This window comes from Exophiala bonariae (assembly GCF_035927105.1).
Source record: "Exophiala bonariae strain CCFEE 5792 chromosome Unknown scaffold_6, whole genome shotgun sequence".
Taxonomy (NCBI): Eukaryota; Fungi; Ascomycota; class Eurotiomycetes; order Chaetothyriales; family Herpotrichiellaceae; genus Exophiala; species Exophiala bonariae.
The window spans coordinates 260,337-281,372 of record NW_027042481.1 but is presented as its reverse complement, the minus strand read 5'-3'; the positions used below and the strand labels follow the sequence as shown (position 1 = coordinate 281,372).

The 21,036-nt window shown below is 51.1% G+C and overlaps 6 protein-coding genes across 6 annotated transcripts; 3 read left to right on the top strand and 3 right to left on the bottom strand.

Annotated features, from left to right (window-relative positions):
- Positions 1-191: 191 nt before the first annotated feature.
- On the bottom strand, positions 192-1,404 carry LTR84_011563 (uncharacterized protein; the record flags this gene model as incomplete). The annotated part of the gene is made up of 2 exons (XM_064855092.1): positions 192-948; positions 1,229-1,404. 2 exons carry the CDS (start codon positions 1,402-1,404, stop codon positions 192-194), a joined length of 933 nt encoding a protein of 310 aa, XP_064708681.1.
- A 1,079-nt stretch (positions 1,405-2,483) lies between these two features.
- LTR84_011562 (uncharacterized protein) lies at positions 2,484-4,139 on the bottom strand (the record flags this gene model as incomplete). The annotated part of the gene is made up of 1 exon (XM_064855091.1): positions 2,484-4,139. One exon carries the CDS (start codon positions 4,137-4,139, stop codon positions 2,484-2,486), a length of 1,656 nt encoding a protein of 551 aa, XP_064708680.1.
- A 447-nt stretch (positions 4,140-4,586) lies between these two features.
- LTR84_011561 (uncharacterized protein) lies at positions 4,587-7,604 on the bottom strand (the record flags this gene model as incomplete). Its single annotated transcript, XM_064855090.1, has 3 exons — positions 4,587-7,282; positions 7,340-7,483; positions 7,538-7,604. The coding sequence occupies 3 exons, from the start codon at positions 7,602-7,604 to the stop codon at positions 4,587-4,589; spliced, it is 2,907 nt and encodes a 968-aa protein (XP_064708679.1).
- A 1,048-nt stretch (positions 7,605-8,652) lies between these two features.
- On the top strand, positions 8,653-11,976 carry LTR84_011560 (uncharacterized protein; the record flags this gene model as incomplete). The annotated part of the gene is made up of 1 exon (XM_064855089.1): positions 8,653-11,976. The coding sequence occupies one exon, from the start codon at positions 8,653-8,655 to the stop codon at positions 11,974-11,976; it is 3,324 nt and encodes a 1,107-aa protein (XP_064708678.1).
- A 1,281-nt stretch (positions 11,977-13,257) lies between these two features.
- LTR84_011559 (uncharacterized protein) lies at positions 13,258-18,071 on the top strand (the record flags this gene model as incomplete). Its single annotated transcript, XM_064855088.1, has 2 exons — positions 13,258-16,147; positions 16,219-18,071. 2 exons carry the CDS (start codon positions 13,258-13,260, stop codon positions 18,069-18,071), a joined length of 4,743 nt encoding a protein of 1,580 aa, XP_064708677.1.
- Positions 18,072-19,450: 1,379 nt separating this feature from the next.
- Positions 19,451-20,848, top strand: LTR84_011558 (uncharacterized protein; the record flags this gene model as incomplete). Its single annotated transcript, XM_064855087.1, has 2 exons — positions 19,451-19,589; positions 19,650-20,848. 2 exons carry the CDS (start codon positions 19,451-19,453, stop codon positions 20,846-20,848), a joined length of 1,338 nt encoding a protein of 445 aa, XP_064708676.1.
- Positions 20,849-21,036: the final 188 nt, after the last annotated feature.

The following is a 21,036-nucleotide window of genomic DNA, read 5'->3' as shown; positions in this document are numbered from 1 at the left end:
GAACGCACCACTTGCACGAGTCTCGAACGCTTCGAGCATGGTTTTTCTCCAATCACTTTAGGGAATTGAAACCCTCGAATGACCATGCACGCTCTAGACCTCTTCCCGATGATCGATGGCCCTTCCTTCTTCCATAAAGAACCACAAGCTCGTTCTACCTTTCTCTGGCGATCTAATGCTCCCACTGTTACCTAGCCTCTGGACTTGGACTTACGCTGCAGCTCCAGGCGTTCCTTCAACCAGGCCTCGCTTCTCTTGCCGCTGCGCGTGCTGTACCATACGGTCACGAGAAAGTCATGCTCAGTGGCCTTTCCTTCGGCGACTTTGCCCAGTTCGATCTTGAGTTTCTTGTACGTGAATGTGGTGGGGATTGGGTTGGGCCAGCCGTTGTCGCCGTACGTCCAGCGCTTTTTCTCGCAGGGGCCTTCCATATCAAGCATGGCATAGCCCATGTCAGAGGGACGGTAGCCATTGGGTTCAGTTGGGTCCGGAATAATCTCGTCGTCGAGAGAGTTGCGGTATTCCCCGTTGCAACGCTTCATGTACATGCCCTTGGCGGTTTTGCATGCGGAGAGACAGGATTCCAGGCGAGTCCGTTCTCCCAGGAGTTTGGGGTGCTCGGAGGTTTGGATGTTCGCGTCGAGGATGGTGATGATGTTGTGAAGTCGTTTGGTCGCGATGTCGTCCATGAGGGCGATTGCATTGGCGGAGATGATGAGAACTTCAGGTGACTCACTTCGAGAGCAGCCTTTGGTGTGAGCGTAGAAGATGACTGGTTCGGCTGGTTTGGTTTTGTCCCATTTGCTGACATATGAGTAGTCGGCATACAAGAGGATAGGTTTGCATTCTGCAGACGTCGTATCAAGTGAGCTATCGAAGGGGTAAAGTGTATGAATGTCTTCGCGAATCTCGTCCAAGAGGACTTGATCGAAGCAGGGGTTCTTTGGTCTGAGAATTGCCACTCGTTAGTCAAAGTTGCGGATCTGGAAGTTAAATTGGAGAATCATGCGGGACTCGATATCATGCAAATCCAAACGCTGAATCGAGGAAAGGCATTGTGAAAGTCATGGGGCGATGCTATCAGCTGCGCAGGGAGTCTCGAGGGAATATACTGGAAGCTTTTGGGACATGTGCGGAAAGTGAGGATACCGAAAGTGTCCAAGAAGCAAAACAAGAAGCTTGGGCATTCTGGGAGAAAGTGTTCAGAGGAATTCTGAGAAAAACTCACGCATCCAAATGGTTCTCACAAAACTCGAAAGTGATGGTGATTTCTCCGTTGCATGTTCTCAGCTCATGAGCTCTTGCGCAGTCGGGACAGACATGGTATTTGTCGGTCTGGTAATTGAACTTTACCGGCTCTGACTGGTCGGGGTCAAGCACGTATGTCGCGGACAGCCCAGACATGATGGACTGTCTGACTGACTGATTGCTTTTCTTTGAGCAAGATGTTGTCTTCTGACTTGAGGGTCAAGATGACAACGTAGGTGACATGAAAAGCGGAGGGAGTAGAAGCACAGCACAGCACTAGTGTTCTTTATGTAGGAATCAGCATGGACCCTGAACAGACGACAGCCCCAGAGGGCAATGATGAGGGCAAATAGGACCAGGGGAGTGAGGGCACACGTGATGGTCACACTCGATGGAAATGGTGCATACCAGTTCCAGAAACGTATCCTCAATCGCCGTTGGCGATGAGGCGTTCTCCAGCCCAAAAACGCTTTCTCACCTCCTGAGAAGCCCAAAGTGCCTCCATCCTCTTCCACAACGGTTTGGTGACAACAATCAATCTTGGGATCGGCTCCACTGGCACTATTACGAGCTCTTTGATGCTGGACATCTCCTGTCTCAAGGCGTTCTCGTGGGCACCGTGGCATCTCTTGAAGTAAATGGAGGTCCACCAGTTCTCAGCACCAACAATCAAGTAATCGGTTGCGTCGACGCAATTGCCTGTATGAAATGGGCTTGACCTGGACACTTTGGGCTGTAGATTGGCTGGTGTTCTGGGAAGCTTGCTTGCTGGTGTCAGGGAGGAATTGGGACTGGTCGGCCATTGTCAGAATTGCTGATGGTCTTTCTTTCTTTTGGCATCTCGACTCACTAGATGTGATGCCATGGGCATTTATCTCCAAGAAAGATCTTCATGCTTCCGTTACAGAATTCCTTCAGTTTTGGTTGCTCACATCCATAGCAAATAAGTTTGTCGTCGTAGTTGCGAACATCTGGAGTCGTCCATTGTCTCACTGGTTCTGGCGGCAAGTAGACAACGAGGCTACGACTGGTGTCTGCCATGGTCTCTTGTTGTGACAGGCAGGGTATCGGGTTGGATTTTTTCCCTTTCTCTCGAGGACAGAAAAAGTCTAGAACAGAAGACGCGTCTTGAGGCCAAAACCGTCCATCGACGACTGAGAGTAGGTCAGTTGTGAGGTGAGGGACAGTGAAAGACAGTGGAGGAAGGAATGCCGGTCGGAACAATGATAGGCCGACTATTTCTCCTTAACAGACAGCCTCGAGACCAGCTTGGGAGGTGCAGGGGTTGACCTGACTGTCTTTTCTGCACTCCTCAGACAATAGCATACAAGGACAAACAGGAGCAGGACAATGGAAATAACGTCGATAACGTGGACAGCCCACCAAACCTTCACGTTCAAACTGCACATTTGGATGTCATACTCCCACTCTCCGCTTTCAAAGTCAAACCAGGCGCTCAGTAGGCCCGCGTTTCCACTGTAGTCACCCATCATACTTCGTAGTGTGACTTCACGTATGCCAGTGTGCGACTGACTCCGGATGGCGTGCGTCCAGTGTGTAGCGTTCCACGTAGTCTTGGGTTGCTCAGAAGAATTCTCTCCATTGAAGGTGTAGATTGTGTCCTTAGGGATGGAGTGCCATGTATCACAGCCTTCGTGGTCATGCCCATTCAAAATAAGGCCTTTTCTCCCCTTTCCAAGTGCAGGAGCACCCGTGTTTCCTGTCATGCCAAAGAGAGCTTCGAGAGTCCCTTGATGACTGGCATATTCACTCAGGTGGTTCTGTTCCTTTACTCCATGAGGCTTGTAGATACCACCACCGTCGTCGTCGCCCCAATAATCAAAGTGTGGCGCGTCAACACAAACACCTTGTCCTTTGTGTAAAGGGAGATGCGTCAGGAGCAGGGTGAAAGAAGACCGGTCTTCCACGGGGCGAAGTCGTTTGGAGATTAGAGTGTTGAGATAATCATAGCTCTGACCCTGTAGGTCTCTGGACAGAGCTGGGCCATCCAAGACTAAGCTGTTTAGAACAATCAAGTGGATAGATGGTTCCACGAGAGAAGTATCTTCCGATCTGTTGCTGACCTGGGCATACTGAAATCTGACATCCCAATTTGCCTTGCCAAAGACTCTTTCGAACCGTTCCATCCTCCTGTCAGAGACGTCTCCAGCATATCCAATGTCATGATTGCCCGCAATGTTGATTGTTCTTGTTGCCCAAGCAGGATCGGTCATATCATAGGTGATTTCCCCATCATCCTCCGCGGAACTGGTGAGCTCGTCTTGCACCCTGTGACCATTCGCGAAAACGCGGTTCCAATATCTCCACCCACGCCATTCGAATTCTTCATCGGTCACCCACTGACTCCCAATTAGATCTCCGAGCACGGTAACATGAGTAGGCTGATTCCACCAGTGCAGGGTTCGATAGATATGGCCTAGGTAATAGTCATTCCCAAACAGATCAAGGCGTTTTCGCGCCGCCTGAAGGGCGTCTGGGATGTCTCGAAGGAAGACCTGACGTGTGACATCGAACATGAGGGGATATATGGGTGCGCTGTCTCTTGTCCTAATCCGCGTCCATTGTCTTGTCAATTTTGCAAGAAACGCATTTTCCGGGGTTGGCAGCGAGCTGTCGCCCTCCAGTTGAGGGTCGGCTAGGACAAGTAGACGAAATGGAGCACGCAATGAAGCATTTGTCGGGTCTGAGGACGTCTGAACAAATGGCCAATGTTGGCGAAAGGTCTGGGACCAAGCATTCAAATGAGAGGCATCTGTCGAAGGGAAGACGCAGCCGTGAAATACAACATAGGAATAAAGATAGGTGGTCAAACAAAGGGCTAACGGAACGAGAAGACGCAATAGTCTGTTGGCAAAGGAGAGTATATACATTGAGCCATCAGAGATTTCGGACAAAGGATGACCAAGGAGCGAGCGAGGAAGACGAGGAGTCGAACTGTTTACCAACGCGCAAATAGGGCCTTGGGCGAAGTTTGGGAAATAAAGTCGAATAGGCGCGTGGAAAGCTTAAAATACATACCCGGACCTGGTCCTGGAACAGGGGAAGGGACCAGCCGGTGTGCAACCCTAACCGAACTGGGAATGCATATCACATTCAGTTTGTGCCAATAGTGAGCAGTGAGAGGCCCAAACATCAGGAAAGCGTCCAATGGCATGTGCATCCCTCAATATAGCGTTATATAAGTATATGTTGCCGGTGGGAAACAAAAACTTCAAGTGGTGTATATTCCGAGACTGGTGAGTCATTATTAATTATGTCCTGGTTATAAAAGATATATCTATACATAATGGAAATGCGACCAGCCACCATTCTGGCCATTATGTTGTTGCTACTTTGGCATCTGGATCCTCGGCAACGGGTTGCAGCCCACTCAGTCGATTGGTATCCAATTTCAGATCGATCTTCGAGTCATCAAATTCGAGTCCCTGTATATTCAATCCACTTTCTTGCTGGCTCTTCTCTTCAGCGGGTGTCGGCTGCTCGGCCAACTCTGAAATGTTTTCCGTCCCCTTCAAGGCGGGCGGCCGCTCCTTTCTTGCTCGGGCTTTGGCCAAGCTAATGGTGGTTTGTCGGTTTGTCGTTTCGAAACTAGAAAGATCGTGCTCGATGGTCGCTTTCATAATCTCCCCCATCCATTTCCTCCCTTCATTGATGCTGTCCACTTGAAAGTAGTATACGGTCGGCCTGGTGAATTGAACTGCTCTCGAGGCCCCAGCTTTGGGCGGCACAAGTTTGAAGTAAAAGGGTGCGCCACCCGAAGTGCGTGGTGAATTAGGGAGTATCTTTTCCGGTGAGCTTCCCGCGCCGATGGACGGAGAAAGCGAAGCCCCCGTTATGGTTGCGTGTATCGTGATGATGGGATCCGAGTTAGCCACAAGGACCTTATGCCCCGAAATGTCAATTATGCCTTGCTCTTCTGTGTCATTCTCGGAATAATAGTAGGACAACCGGCGGCCTCGGAGAATGAACAGGCGAGGCTTCCAGCTTGCCATCAGTCCTGCTGATTTCTTCTTCATCCAACCATGATGGTCACAGTGTTGGCGTGCCTCCGCTGGTGATAGGTGTAGCAAGCCGCGTCTGTATGCGCTCGTCTGTTGTTTGGTTTTGGGTTTGGTCCGGACGGCAGTCTTGGTGTGAAGAAGAGGACCAGTTGCGGATAGCTGTTCGCTCATCTCTTTCGATAATGTATCAGTACTGTCGACATCGACACTTTTCGATGTGAGTGACGGGGTCAGGGAACCAGTAGTAGAAGCAGGAGGTGATTCTCTCAAAGGTTCTGAGGTGATGGGTGAGCCACTAGCAGCTTCCTTCTCGCTCCCGGTGACCGCTTCCGAAGCCGCGCGCAGGCCGAGCAATTTTCTCGCTTTTTGTGATGTTGTCCACGGCACCGTACTCATTGCTGCGGGGGATGGCGTGCCATTGCCCACCTTCGGAGAGGAGACGGAGGACAGGTTGTCATCCTCAAGATTTGTGACGGTAGGTGATGGAGCAATGGGAGATTTGGCCAAATTCAAACTCCGGGCACTAGCCGAACGAAAACGGCCTTTATAGGTTCTGCTATGATACGCTTTTGCTGCCGGAGAGAGCGCAGTATTGTTGCGATCTCTTATAGAATCGACGCTGCTCAAACGAGAATGTCGCTTTGGAGCAACCGATTTGCTAGGCTCGTCGAGCATACTTGATTGGCGAGAATGACCAGGGCTGCCCAAAGAATCTCGCTTTTTAAGAAGATTCCGGACCTTCCGATTATCCACCTCATTTCCGCTAAAATACCCTCGATCAAGTTCAATGGTATGGTGATCACCATCAAACGGCAAGTTGGTAGCAAGATCCAGGCTTTCTCGTTTGGTGCCGGTGGTCAAGCTGAGTGACGGGGTACTCGGCCCGGTCGTTGCAGTGGTGGCATTGCTCATCGACCAATCTCGATCGAATGAAGCGTTCTTTTTATGTGAAGTATGAGAACTGGATGTGGTCGAATGCAGATCATGATGGGCCGCTTTGACGGCTTCAATCGACGAATGCCGTCGAGAATGCGACATTTCGCGGATTGAGGCAGCTGAAGGTCTACCGGGACTTTCGGCAGCCACGGATGCTCGCCATGAAGAGGGAGGAGTGTTGGTCTCGAGATTTGGCCGGGCAAACGAGCTTGGAGACATGGAAGAGTCACCCGAGAGATGAACGTAGGGTGCCGGTGGACGAATCGACAAGCCTGGCTCCTCCATCAAACTAGGGATACGGGGCAAAATGGTGGTGCCAGACATGCCCCGGGAATGCATGCGGTTCACTTCCTCGGAGGAGATGTTCTGCTTGAGGCTTCCCTTGCGTGAGCCGGAAGTGCTGCGGACCTCTGCCTGGAATTCGCGAATCTTATGCCAGGTCTTGAGGCGTCTCCCCATCAGGCCAAAGTCATATTCCTTCATATTCAAGAATGACTGATCCATCTCTAGCAGGACATCGCCGGTGATTTCCTGTTCTTGAAAGATATCACAATGTTTGGCGTCGACACCGATGGATCTCAAGTGGTCAGCGGTCTCTTTGGAATTCCATCGCTTGACTTGGGCCTCGGTCAATGGAGGATTCTCCTCACTGTCTGTTTCTGGACCAGCGACGTACGAATAGGAGACAGGGTCCAGGTGACTGCTGTAGTCGCTTTCCGAGTCATCGGTAAGGGGACGAGGGGGAGCCAGACTCTGGCGCGGAGTACTCAGATCGGTGATGTGTTCGTCTATGACGCTGAGTGTTTCATTCATGACAGGAGAGTCTTCCCCAGTCGAAGAGTCGGCAAGAGCTTGGCCGATACTTCTTGAGACTCCCGGAAAGTAGGAAGTTGGGGATGGTGGAATCGAAGATCTGGTGGGATTTGTGGGGTTGGTGAATTGGGTGTAGACTGGAGGTGGCGCATCAGCGGTGGTGGGAGAGGGAGCTGAGGTCTCGATCTTTGGAGGGTCACGAAGAATGGTTCTCTGTGGGGAGAGCAATGGAGAAAACTGGGAGGGTAGTTTGGCAGTATAGACTGTTGGAGAGTCAGTGAGACGAAGATCTGGGGCGTGAAAAGTTGTGACATGCTTACCCCCCGGAAATAAGCCGGTGACGCCCAAACGAAGGTGTCGTCCCAGATACCAGCCATCACCAAAACCATTGTCTAGCTCGACCAATTCAATGTGATCAGTCTTGCGCAGGTCGAGTTCATCCGGGCTTCTGGCGTCGAAGTCATCTAGAAAGCTGTCAGTAGGAAGAAGAATTCCGCGTGTTGTTGAGGCGGACGTACGAATGACGACCAGAAGATCACCAGGTGAAAGATCGAGGCCCTGGCGGGGCAGGGTTTGGAGTGCCATGTCGCCGAGTTGACAAGATCAACCCTGAACCGAGACTGAGGTAGAGGCAAAGTCAAAGGCAGAGACAAAAGGACGCGAGTCTGAGGGCGAGACACGACGCAGAGCGTCAGGTGTCTGCATGTTAAAAGGAGGAATGGTGGAAGACTTGGGTTGGGATTGACGAGGGAGGGTGTGACGGTGAGAAGTGGTTGAAGTAGAAGCGGTTGTCCGTGGGGAGGTTGAGGTTGAGGAAGATGTGGTGGACGTCCAAGTTGAGGTTGCGCGAACGGTTCACAGATCTGGGGGCTGCAGGTGTCATGTCATTTAGAAGTCGAGGTGGGATTGTAAGACGTGCAGAAGTGGAAATGAACAATGAGCGCAAGCTGATGGTGGACAGGAACTGACAGCTGACAGGTGCCCGCCGTCAATACAAATATAAGGTTAGAGAACAAGTGGACGAGGTGTGGTTGTTCGATGGTGGATGTTGGATGTTCAAAGAGAGACATGAAAGCCGTTGACGCGGCTCAATTCCAAGCCAGTCGTAACTAATAGTACTTGGTACTCCGTACCTGCCCGGGTGCCCAGTGGTTATAGGTGGGAGGTGCCTGAGGAAAAGCGAGCACCTGTAGTCTTCTCATCTCCGAAGCGTTTTTCCACTCCGGCCAGTCCTCAAGGTCACGGGACTGTTCTAGGAACCCCAACGTCAAAAAGACCGCGGGTAGACCGTTACTCCACACCGCGATGACCCAGTTGAGATCGTCGCGATTTACAGCCAGACTCGTGCCATTGGACTTTACGAGGTACCAGTTGAACGTCGTCGCCGTCGCCGTCGCCGTCGCCGTCGCCATTCGCTATCACCATATTCAGGTTCAACTTGATTCACAAAGACACAATGCACATGAAAGATGAGTTCAAGTTTGCCAAACTAATGTGACATTCTCACTATCAGTTCGCCGTCTACTCCATCCTCATTTAATCCTCCTCCTCCGTTGAAAATCATGTCCACACCCCCTCTTCCTTCTGCGAATGATCACCAATCTATCAGTGAGAACATCCTCTCGCTCTTAACATGGCTTTGCCCACCGCGAGTGCCACTACAAATTCTTTTAACCCTGGCCTCGCCATCTCCAACAACACCTCCTCTCTATTTCTCGGTGCTCCCCAGCGATCATGGATGCAGCCACCAGATCCTCAGTTCCCTACTCCTCCCACTCAATATCGTCCGCCACAGCCTGTGAGGCGTCCCTCCAAAAAAAGAACTCCTTCTCATAATGCTGTCCCATCTGATTTACCACCAAATCCGCCCCCTCAGCATTCACTCCCTGCCACTGTCTCTCCACCAGCTTCGCCTAGGCAAGACTCAACCTTGCCCATCTTGGTGGATTCAGTCCAAACTCATTCCACTCAGCATCAAGCTGCAGGTACAATCCCGATCCCACCAGCCTTATCCATGGCCGTTTCACCCTCAACAGGCGACATACTCACCACAAGGGTTCGATCCTTTCTACAAGAGTTCTGGGGTGGCGACCTTCACTATGGCCTCCCACCCAACTATCAAACCTTGATATCTAACGAAGAGCTAATGAACCGTTATTCATCTTTCTGCAATAAACTCAAGAACGCTGGAGGTTCATCCTCACACGTTTGGAATTCCAATGGTACCGGCATTTTGGATCTTGCAATGAGAACCCATCATGGTCATCTGTCGCCATTCGCCCTCCGCCAAGCCAGTCACGACGTCGAGAACTGGACCTTTCAAGATGGACATGACCCAATCTTAAAGTCAACAGAGCGTGCATCCGAACCCTCTCAGCAAGAAGTACCAGAGACTGCAAGGTCAAGGAAGCGCCCTAGCATGGCTGATCAATCCAACACCCGCCATACGAGGTCACGCGATGATTGGCCTATACAGTTACCCACCCCAAGTCCAAACACCTCTCCGGTTCCTCAATCGACCATTGCGTGGAAGCAGAGATACAACTCTGCTATAAGGAACCTGCAAAGTACCGGAACCAGACCCGTCGACCAGCAACCTGTCAACGATATCCCCAGGCTGGAGATGTTGCGCGATGCCTGCAACGCCGATGATGTCTTCTACATCATGACCCATGCGGTGTTCTGTGCCTGGTCTGCGGGCCACGAGGATCTTCTTAAACCCCTTTCTCTCACGAATGAACAACGCTCGGGTCTCGCCATCTTGGAACAAATCCTTGGTTCTCAACGCTCCTTGACCAGAGAAGTCGCCACCATGTTTCTCCATTTTGCAGACCCTCGGACTTGCTTCAACTCGTCCTCCTTTCTTACCTCCTGGACAAATATCCAACTCTTCCTGGTAGCACTCAACACTCACTTCCACCCGGTCCGCGCCTTTCTTCAGAGCCGAGCTTATCCGCCCCATCCTCAAGAGGTCTGCTCATGGTTTGTCCTGCCATCGCCGGTTCTACAGAGAGCAATCCATCAGTCATACCTTCGCGACCTGTCACCTGACCTTCCGTACATGGCAAAAGCCATGGAACTCTTTCTCCAAGAGATCGTTAGCCCTGCGGTGGCTACCTCGCAAGAACACAGAGACAAACTCTGGAGAGATCATTTTGAGCACCTCTTTCATCTTAGAACACTTCATGTCCAGAATCTACACAGTACCCAATCTGGAGCCGGCGTCCACCAGCAACAGATGCAGCAGTCCGTTGCTTTCAATCAACGCGTATTTTTATCGTACCAAAACCAGGCTGCCACCACCTCTGTGTCCAACACGGCTTCCCATGTCAATCCCTTTCCGGTGGCCGTTGATGGTTCAAGCGATGCCACTCGTACGCGTCCAATGAAGCAGATGCCGAATACACAAGCTCGCAAAACATTACCTAGCTATCGATCCGGAAACCCGCCTCCAAGCGCGCAAGACCAACGACGACCACCCAGGTTCCACAACCCCCCTACCATGTATCCCTCCCAACGAGTTCAGTACCCGGCTGGAAATACAACCCTCACCCCTGTCCAGTACCAGCATCTTGCTCTGTCACCTGGCTTGCCTGGAAATGTCAATCTGTTAGTCAATCTAGACACGCGACCGGCCGCTCCCTCAACCACAGCTGCCGGACAGGTTCAGAGGTCAAGGCCGCGACCTGCTTCCTGGACATCCAATCCTGCTCCACAGGCGCTGACCGGTCAGTCTCAGAGACAACCGCAAACCCTCATTACATCTGGACGGTTTTTCCCTGCCAGTGCCAACCCGCAAGATCTCTTACGCACTTTCGCCCAACCAGCTCCCGAACGCAGAGCCATTCATCAGGCCGATACACATAGCCCAACTTATTGCCGGCATTTGGATTTACCCGATTGGCAACAGTTTCGGTATTATAGATATGTGGAGGATGTTGTGCTCATGCCTCAACCAATTGACATCCATTCGGGCTTAATGACTTGGGCGCTTGAACTGGCACCTGATTTGATGGCAGACAAAGTCAAGACGACCTTGACGATTGGGGAAACCGGACTGCGGAGGTGTGTTGTGGCAGATGGGTCGGCACAATTCCGCTTAAAATGTATCGCGCGAGAATCATTGGATGGAGCGGATGGAAAAAGTAAGGCGGAGGCGGCTACTACTCCCAATACATGGCCCAAATGCGTTCCAGTTTCGATCAACGATGACTTTGGAGTGGATTTTCGGCGCAAGGCTCAATACGGGGTGGACATTAGCACCGATATTACTGATCTTTTGCATGATGGGCCCAACATGGTGAAGCTTTCCGTTAGTTTCACACCCCAGGAAAAGAGTATTGTGTACCAAATGGGGGTCGAAATAATTCGCATCGCTAGCCACGAAAAGGTGGCATTGATGCCTCAAACCATGTCATCGGAGCAAGTCAAAGCGTCTATTATCAGTACGATGTCACGGAAGGGTCAGGAGGATGACGAACTCGTGGTCGTGGATCCAGTGATAAGTATTGACACCGTGGACCCATTCACATCCAAGCTCTGGGTGACACCAGTTCGTGGAAAGCTGTGTCGTCACCGCGAAGCTTTCGACCTGGAAGCATTTCTTCAAAGTCGCACAAGCCGCGTCAAGGGAAGTACAGTGACAAATCCTGACCAATGGAAATGTCCTATTTGCAAGACAGATGCACGACCTCAAAGCCTGGTCATTGATGGCTTCCTGCTTGAGGTGCGAGCACAACTGGAAACACAAAATCTCTTGGAGACAAAGGCCATTCTGGTCAAGGAGGATGGCACCTGGGATGCCAAAACCGAGGCGCCACTCACCAGTTCCAAGGGCAGTGAGTCGACAGCAGCAGACAAGCAAGATGCGAAAGCAAGCACAGGTCCGGTAAAGGTGGATTGGACGCCCTCAATCCCGCGACAAGACACGGTCATTATCCTCGATGATGACACGTAGTCTTTAATTGACTCATTGTTTCACTGTAAGAACGGTGGTCATTTTCACGAATCATGATAGTGCTGCGGTTATGCACGTGGAGCGGAATCATTATTTTTTTTGTTTGATTAGAAGGAAGCGAACTTGATACCCCATATTCATATTTTGCTCTCGGTCCGGGTTCGACGGTGTCAGCAAGTGTTCACAGGCGCCAGGTGGGATATAGTGAGTCAATTGAGCTGGACAAAAGCTTGAGCAAAGGTTGAGAGCTCATACACTGTGACCCCATTAGAGCTGGTCAATACCCGGGATTGACCTAGGTTTCTGTCAACCCCCTATATAAATTTTTCCCAAGACAATGCAAGGACTATGACATACGATGAAAAGGATTTTGGAGATCCATTACGGTAGCCCAGAAATGAGCCAGGTTGAAAGATATCCTCATAGAGCTTTGATCGGGTGATCAGCGTTATATCTAAAACGCCTGCAACATGAGATCCCTCACGTGACTTAGCGTCCCAGATCATCTTGGACTCTGTACGATCCATGGGTGAGTGTGGATTCGATGCTGATGATCATGATTGACCAGCCTCCTCGGCCCTTAGCCTGCACCACCTAATCCCGACCTTGTCCTTGTGCTTGACCTGAATCAGACCGGCCTCTGCCTTCGTATCTTTTGACTTACTACCGGGTCCACCTTTGACCATCCCAGAGCCCAGCTTACTCTGTGAGAATACGCTGCTTCCCATCTCTACTATTCTACAGATCTCACCTCGAACCACCTCTGTTGTCCTTGTCCTGGTACTTGTCGCCGCGCTGGCTTCAACGTCACCTGTCACGCCGTGCAAGGAACACCACCACCACCACCACCACCACCGCCCCTCCCTCTCAACCAACATCCTCCTCTCCGATTCATCCTTCCCATTTGACTTTACATCTTGTCCCAGGCTGCTTGCCCAAACATATACATTGTTCTGCGACAATAATACAATAAGCACCTACCAGTCGGTGGAGCAGCCTAAGGAGCCTGTCCCACTGCTCTGGGCCTCCTTGTGAGAAGAGTCGCGCGCATTCTTCCTTCTATCCCCTCATTCTTCAGCTGCGATTGATTTTCACATCCGTGGATCGCAAGATTAGTCGGCATATACTCTGGCTACAGCCGAAGACATGCTGAGTATCGCCTCCAATTTACGGTGACCGGCACGGCCACCTTGATGCGCTGCCAATTGCCATCATCATATACTTATATTTTACTTCTCTTGCTTCATTACCCCCCAGGCCATGGTCTCAAATAGCCAAATCATGGACAATCAGCGTCAACAATATATTCCTGGTCCACCACCTCCTCCCAATCAAAACCCCATGGGACATCTCCCTCCTCCTCCACCCCGACCATATCCCCAAAACAATCTTCCACCCCCCCCGCCCGGTCCACATCCGAACCATGCCCTACCACTCGGCACCGTCTTCGGTTTGCCTGGTGGAGGATGGCAGCAGCCATGGGGAAGATCAGGTATGGGCCAGAGCATCCCACCTCCGCCGCCCATGACCCCAATGAGCCACCATCCAGGTCAAAACCACCACCTGGCCTATGGTATGCGACAGCCTTCACACCTCAACATCCCCCCTCCGCCTCCCCAGAACGATAAGCCAATCCTTTCTGCCACCTTCATCCCCACCGGCGACTCGTTCGGTCCTGGTGTTGGCATTCCGCCGCTCGACGACTATTCCACATATTCCCGCTATGACGCTCAATTGACTTCGGAGCCGTCAGTCTCTCATTCCGACTCTAAATACAGCGATGGTGCAGCATCTCATAGCTACTCCTACCCCAATCCTGCCCAACCGAACCCCGATATTGCAAACAGAGAAAACCGAGCTGCTTCGACTTCTTCGCATAGACCCTCTTTCAATCTGCCCTTGAGCCACCTCAAAGAGCCACTCTCGCCAGGTCCCCCAACCGCAACTCTACAAAACCCACACCCTACTGGTGATCATGGGAGGCAAAGAGCCCATAGCGCAGCCGTCACATCCAATAACTCAAGCGAAGTGGCTTCTCAATGGCCGTTAGATCGAGTCTTGATTTGGTTGGCCGCCAACGGCTTTTCCAACGATTGGCAGGAGACATTCAAAGCCCTCCAACTACAGGGCTCTGATTTCTTGGATTTGGGACGTGGTCCAAACGGCCGTGGTAATCTCAGTATGATGCATCAGACTATTTATCCTCAACTCGCAAAGATCTGTTCCGGCAGCAAGACGGGATGGGATCAAGCACGAGAACGTGAGGAAGGCAAAAGATTGCGAAAACTGGTCTCTCGACTGGTAGAAAATGGAGGCGAGGGCCCGTCAAGTGCTGGATATGGACATCGCCGCCGTGAATCCGGCATCCCAAGCGCTTCCACTGATGGAAACCTCGAGAATTCGCCCCATCTTCCACGAGCAGAATTTGCTAATAATTCGGGTACCGCTGGTCCTGAAGGTAGTCCAGGGAGACAGATGCCACCACACTTTCCTCCCGGTATCGGTCCCCGCAATTCCCAAGGTCGAAGCAGTACAATGCCGGTGTTCAGTAAGCACAGCTCGACCTCCAGCACCCCCAGCGAAAGCAAACCACCCGATAACCTCTCCAGCAATGGTCGTGCTGAGTTCACTCGTGGTGTCTTGACTGGGGTCAACAGAGCTGGACGCCACAGCCCAAACCTGTCGGGTGATATGGGCACAGGCCTATTACCTAAGGCTATCGAAGCTTCTCCAAATGCTAGTCCAGGCCTTGGAGCTGCTGTTCCTGCTTCCGTACCGAACTCTTCTCATTCCTATCGACCTGATCATTCCAAGAGCAATAGCACGGACTCCATGAGCAAAGTTACTGGCCACCCTCGATCTATGAACAACCCACAGGGCCAACAAGATGGACCAAGAAATATACTACCATCTGATGCCTTAACAGGCAGGTTCTACGCCGATCGACGTGATGCACAAGAAATGATCAGACCCTCCCCACTGGATGCTCATCGCACGTGGAGCAGCGAGCAGGGCCCAGGCCCAGGCGGCAAAGATCAGAGCAAGGGCTTTTTGAGCAAATTCAAGAGGAGAAGGAACGACAATGCATCATCTCATGGTGATGATCATGGGTTGGAATCACCCACGAGCCCCGGTTTGCGTCAGATATTCAACCCTAGAATGAATGGCAGCGATTCGGCTTTAATGCCGCCACGTCCATCATCCGCTACAACACAGTCTGAAGACGAGAAATCCATGTATCCTTCACGCCGCACTCCAGCAGTATCCAGACGTTATATGTTTGTGACACCTGACCATTGGAACTACCGCCTTGTGGATGTGACAGATGTGGAGAGTGCGATTGCCCTTCGGAGTTTCTTGTGCATTGAGCTGGGGATTGCAGATGCTGAATACGCCCAGATATATGTCACAGAACCAGGTCAAACGGAGCATGAGAATCCACTCTCCGACAGCCTTCTCCTTGCTGTACGGAGTCGCACCGATAACACAGGCAGCTTGAAGCTTTATGTTCAAAGTTCGTCTCTGTCTGCAGGTCCAGGATCCGTCGAAAGATCCAGTGGGCTTGGAGTCTCATTTCCACACAGAGACCAAGGTTCTACTGGCATGGTCAAGTCCAACTCATCGGGTGGAGTCAATCGAGACTACGATTCAATGGATCCTGGCTTGTTACAAAAACGTGCCGAGGAATACCACAGACAGAATGAAGCCAAGTCGCAAGCTTATATGGAGTCCAGAAGACAACAAAAGGAACAAGGTTCAAACACTTACAGCGGCAGTGCCATCAGAGGTAACACTGTGATTGACTTTGATAGCCCTAGGATGTCACCATTTGAGGACAAGAAGGTTGAGAGTCTTGTTCCTGTACGACGACCACCAACTGCACCAGCTGAGTCAACCACATTGACTAAAGTCAACTCTCTCCGAGCAAGAGGGTCTGGTACTAGGTCTTCACTCGATGCGCTGAAACGCATATCAGATCCAATCGCCGAGGAAGACGTCAGTCGCGGCAAGAAGAAGCCGGCAAATACGACTACATTCGCGGCAGGAGGCATCGGTGCTGCTTTAGCCAATGTTGGCAGAATGGCAGGCGCACCTGTGTCCGTTGGGAGCCAAGGTCGTTCACAACAAGACAGGGGCCCTGGTGATTACGAGGCTAGAGGCAATAACACAGGTAAGTCAACTGACGCGCTGCATACACCTCGCTTGGTCAGCTTGTTGCTCTGTAACACTAACGGGATAAAGGCTTTAACCTACCGTCTTATCAAAATCGGCATCGCAATCCTGGAGGTAACTCTGTACGATTCGATAATTCACCCCATATCAGCCCTACAAGCGACGAGTCACCGCGCCCAGGACTCGTGTCCAGAAAATCTTTTGGACCCAATTTCGATGTTGAGGACAACAATGTCACATTTGCTCGTTCACCACACCCACCCAAAGATGACGACTCCGATGATGATTCTGACGATGGATTGTTTGCCATTCCAATCTCAAACAAGTCGTTGTCAAAGACCGATGCTCAAAATGCCAATGTGAAGGATCAAAGGCCCGCATTAACCGTGGATACAGACCAGAATGCCGGTAAGAGTGTTCGATTCAAATCACCAGGATCATCCAGTGGAGTATCTCTGGGCCAAAATAATGGTGAGGAGAGTGCAACGGCGAGTGGTGATGGTTACGACCGCAGCATGTCCGATGGAAGTTTCAGTGGCTCGGCACAATCACCCGACGATCGTATGAATCGACGAGACTCTTTCATAAGTGACATCTGGGCGAATCGTCCTGCGGTGGAGAACGTTGTGGATCATCTTGATGAATTCTTCCCTGGTGTTGATCTCGACAAACCGTATTTGGAAGAGAAGGGTGAGAATAATAGCTCTCCGATGAGATCAACGGATCAAGACCCACTTGAGAGCCTTCAACACAGACCGAGGCAGATGACTTTTGGCACAGCCGGTCTAGATCTTGAATTCCAACGGAAGAACGATTCTGATACACTGGGCTCTGACGAATCAACTTTGAAGGCAAACCAACGTGAAAAGATTGCTAGCGTGGCTCAGAGACAAGTGAGCAAAGCATCGGGTGGTATCACACGCATGAAGTCTATACGAGAAGTGGCACAGAAACGGAACGACATTCAAAGAGCTCCATCGGTGGCTCAGCGGGTTGCCCAAGCCAACTCGAGCAGTATACCACAACGCCGTAAAAGTACAAAGATGTTTGGTGCCAACATCGTTCAAATTAAACCCAAATCTGGCAATAGATTGTCAACCCTGGATCCGATTCCACAAGAAGATGTACCTTCTGAAGATACTCCTAAAAGACAAGCGACCTTCAAAATCATTCGGGGTCAGCTTATTGGAAAGGGCACTTACGGTCGTGTCTACCTCGGCATGAACGCGACTACTGGTGAATTCCTGGCGGTCAAACAAGTGGAAGTCAATCAAAAGGGCGCGAATCATGATAAAGATCGAATCAAAGAGATGGTTGCTGCTTTGGATATTGAGATTGATACCATGAAGGATCTCGAGCATCCCAATATCGTTCAGTACCTTGGTTGTGAACGAAAAGAATTCTCCATTAGTATTTATCTCGAATACATTCCTGGTGGTTCGATCGGCAGTTGTCTTCGGAAGCATGGAAAATTCGAGGAATCAGTTGTCCGATCACTGACACGGCAAACATTGGAAGGATTGGCATATCTTCATCAGGAAGGTATCCTCCACCGTGATTTGAAGGCCGACAACATCCTTCTCGATCTGGACGGTAGCTGCAAAATTTCCGATTTTGGTATATCGAAGAAATCCGACAATATCTACGGCAATGACGTGACGAACAGCATGCAGGGCTCTGTCTTCTGGATGGCCCCTGAAGTTGTCCGATCACAAGGTCAAGGCTACAGCGCTAAGGTAGATATCTGGTCACTTGGATGTGTGGTGCTCGAGATGTTCGCAGGAAGACGGCCATGGAGTCGTGAAGAGGCTATTGGAGCCATCTTTAAACTGGGAAGTCTGGGTCAAGCACCACCTATTCCTGATGATGTTGTCGCATCAATGGATGGGCTGAATTTCATGTACGACTGTTTCCAAGTGTGAGTTTCGCCCTCGACTGTCCACATGAATCGTTGAGTCCTGCTAACAATTTCTCCTAGCAATCCTACTGACCGACCTACCGCCGATACACTCCTTCGCCATTCAACATTCTGTGTACCTAACCCTTATTTCAACTTCTTTGATACAACTCTAGCTGCGAAACTACGTAATTTGGAAAGTACTGCTCTCGGCGTTTGAAATCTAATCCCAGAATACGGATTGCTGTTTTTTGGTTTAATGAATGAACGAACGACTGGGAACAAGGTATTGATTGACACTGCAATCTTGCAAGCTTATAGCTATAATATGTCTCCCATCTATCGCCAAACTGCAAGCTACAAGTATTTCAGCATGCGATGAATGTTTTTCAATATCACTGCAGGTGCTGCACGTTTTGGAGCACCCTCAAACAAAGAACAGGAACATCAGTTGCCAACCGACGTGCAGAGAGACACCACGCACAAACACTCCTAAATCACATTACGATGTACTTGCACTCACTTTACTTCCTCACACAGCATGGGAACACATGAATGAGAACCATGATCTTTTTGGGAAATTCATCACTATTGGAGGGAGGAAGGATAATATCCAATTATATACCTACCTATCTTTATTATATGACACGCTTCGGACGACAATCGAGGATTGAGGATGAGGTACCGGAATCCTTTCCTTTCACGATTGATAGATGCTACCTGCCATAGGATTATTTATCTACCTCCTTGTTTGTTGCGATGTGGGTTGAGCGAAGGAGGAAGAGGAATGCATCTCATGGATATGTATCTATCTATGGAAATGTTGATGAACTCGACAGAAGAGAGCCATGATCCAAGAATCAGGGCAGAGCAGAGATCTTGGAGGAGGACAATTACGACCGCCCGGTCTCACCTGTTGGGCCAGGCCACTTACTACTTCTCAGTTTGAGATGGAATGGAAGGATATGGAATGCATGCACTTTCACCCACATTCCAACGCCTCTGCCTTTTGCGATCGATCCCAAAACCAAAACAAAGCCCAGATCTATATCCCCATAATCAGGGACTGGGGCCAATGCTGGTTGTTGACGGTCCTTCCGCTTTCATCTTGTGAGGGATTCCCTTGTCATCCTTTTTTCCCTGTCTTGTCTTTGTGTCTCTGAAGGCCGCGTGCAGTCTCTCTCTCCCACCAACATATGACATACAATACAGCCTTGTGTGAATTGTTCTTGCATTCTCTGGTCCTGCTTGCGGCGCACTCTCCTCGCTTTTCATCCTTCTGGGATACTTGCTTACTGGGTTGTTTCTTCATCTCGTTCCTGCTCCAAAAACTGCTCCATCAGAACCCACCAGCCAAGGTCAAGACTAAGGGTTTGAAACACTTCGTCCCATTACATCGCCACAATGTCGAACGAGCCTCCTCGGGGTCACAGATCTCCATCGCGTTTCATTAGTAGTTCAAGTGCAGAGTCCGATGGAGCTCCACAATTACGTCTCGGGGTGCCGACAGCTCGCGGCCAGACGCCTGGTCGAGCCACTTCTGGTATGTGCGTCATGTGACTGTCTTGAAGCTATGCCACAACAACCTAACTTCTTCGCGCAGAGCAGCCACCGTCGGGGAGATCCCCGGCCCGAAAGGCACCATCTCCGGCAAACAGCCAAAAACAGAGGCAGCGAAGTTCTCAATCAGATGAGATGGAGCAAATACCCCCAAGAACGTCCACTGAGTCACTGAACTCAGAGGACCGTGCCAAGATCCGAGCGCGCACCAAACCTTTCCAGGACGAACTTCTCGGGGACGACATGCTTGATCAATTTGAGAAGCTTGACGCAGGACGCGCAAAGACCCTTTCGGACGATCAGGCACGGGCAAAGCGAGGGAATCCCGAGGCTGCCGAGGAGAAGCGACAGACAGCAGCAGCGGCAAAAGCAAAAGCAGAGAAAGAGGCAGAAGCAAAAGCGGAAAAAGAGGCCAAGGCAGCAGAACTGGAAAGACGGAGATCAGGAGCACCATTGCCACCATTGATGGCTAAGAAATCTATCCCGCCCATCCGTTTCAGTGGCGCCGGGCGGGGACGTCCCAGTGGTGACGCATCTGGTGGGCCTGCGCGTCGGCAGGTGCGACGAGCAAGACGCTCCAGTGCAAGCCCCGTTCCATTGCAGAGTGGGCCAAGAGCCCGCAAGGCTGTGGATAAGTACACGCCGCCCTCGATCCCGAGGCCAAAAGCCAGCAGGGGTGGAGCGCGCAGGGGTAGGCCATCAGGAGCGTCAGAGACGGTTGCTCCTGTTGCTGCGAAGGCGGCAGATACAGTAAAGACAGCAGCTAAATTGGCGGCCAAAACAGCCGCAAAGACGGCAAAGAAGGCCTCTAAAACAGCGACGACAGCGGCCAAGAGCGCTACCAGGATTGCAGCAAAGACCGCCGCGAAGGCTTCCAGCACTGCGGGAGTCAAGAAGTCAGCGGCTGCCAAAACCGCTGCTGCGAAGACAAAGGCTGTGGCTGCCAAAGCCGCCAAGGTCGTTGCTGAGGGACCTAAGAAGGCTAAGACTGCTGCGAAATCTGCGGCGAAGAAAGCTACACCAGCGAAGAAAGCGCCCACTGCCAAGAAGGCCGCGGTTGCAAAGAAAGCTCCGGCGGCGGCGGCGAAACAGAAGAAGACGATGACGACAACGACAACGAAAGCCGCAGTGAAGAAAGTGAAAGTCGTGGCTGACGCTGTCTCTGCAGAGGAGAAGCAGTGGAAGGTGCCCCCGAAGCCAAGCCATAAGCGGAGTACACGAGCGCAGAAGAAGCATACTTGAGTCATCTTAGCTATCCGGTTGGGGGAAATGGAGAGATGCAAATGAAGAGGTGCAAATGTTGAAAAAATGAGGAAGATAGTTCATTATCGTGGCAGGAGAAGGAGAACTTGGTGGTGGAGAGAAAGAGGAGGAAGGAATGATGGCATGGTCAATGATTGCGGTTGTTGGTGGAGATGCATGTGGACGAG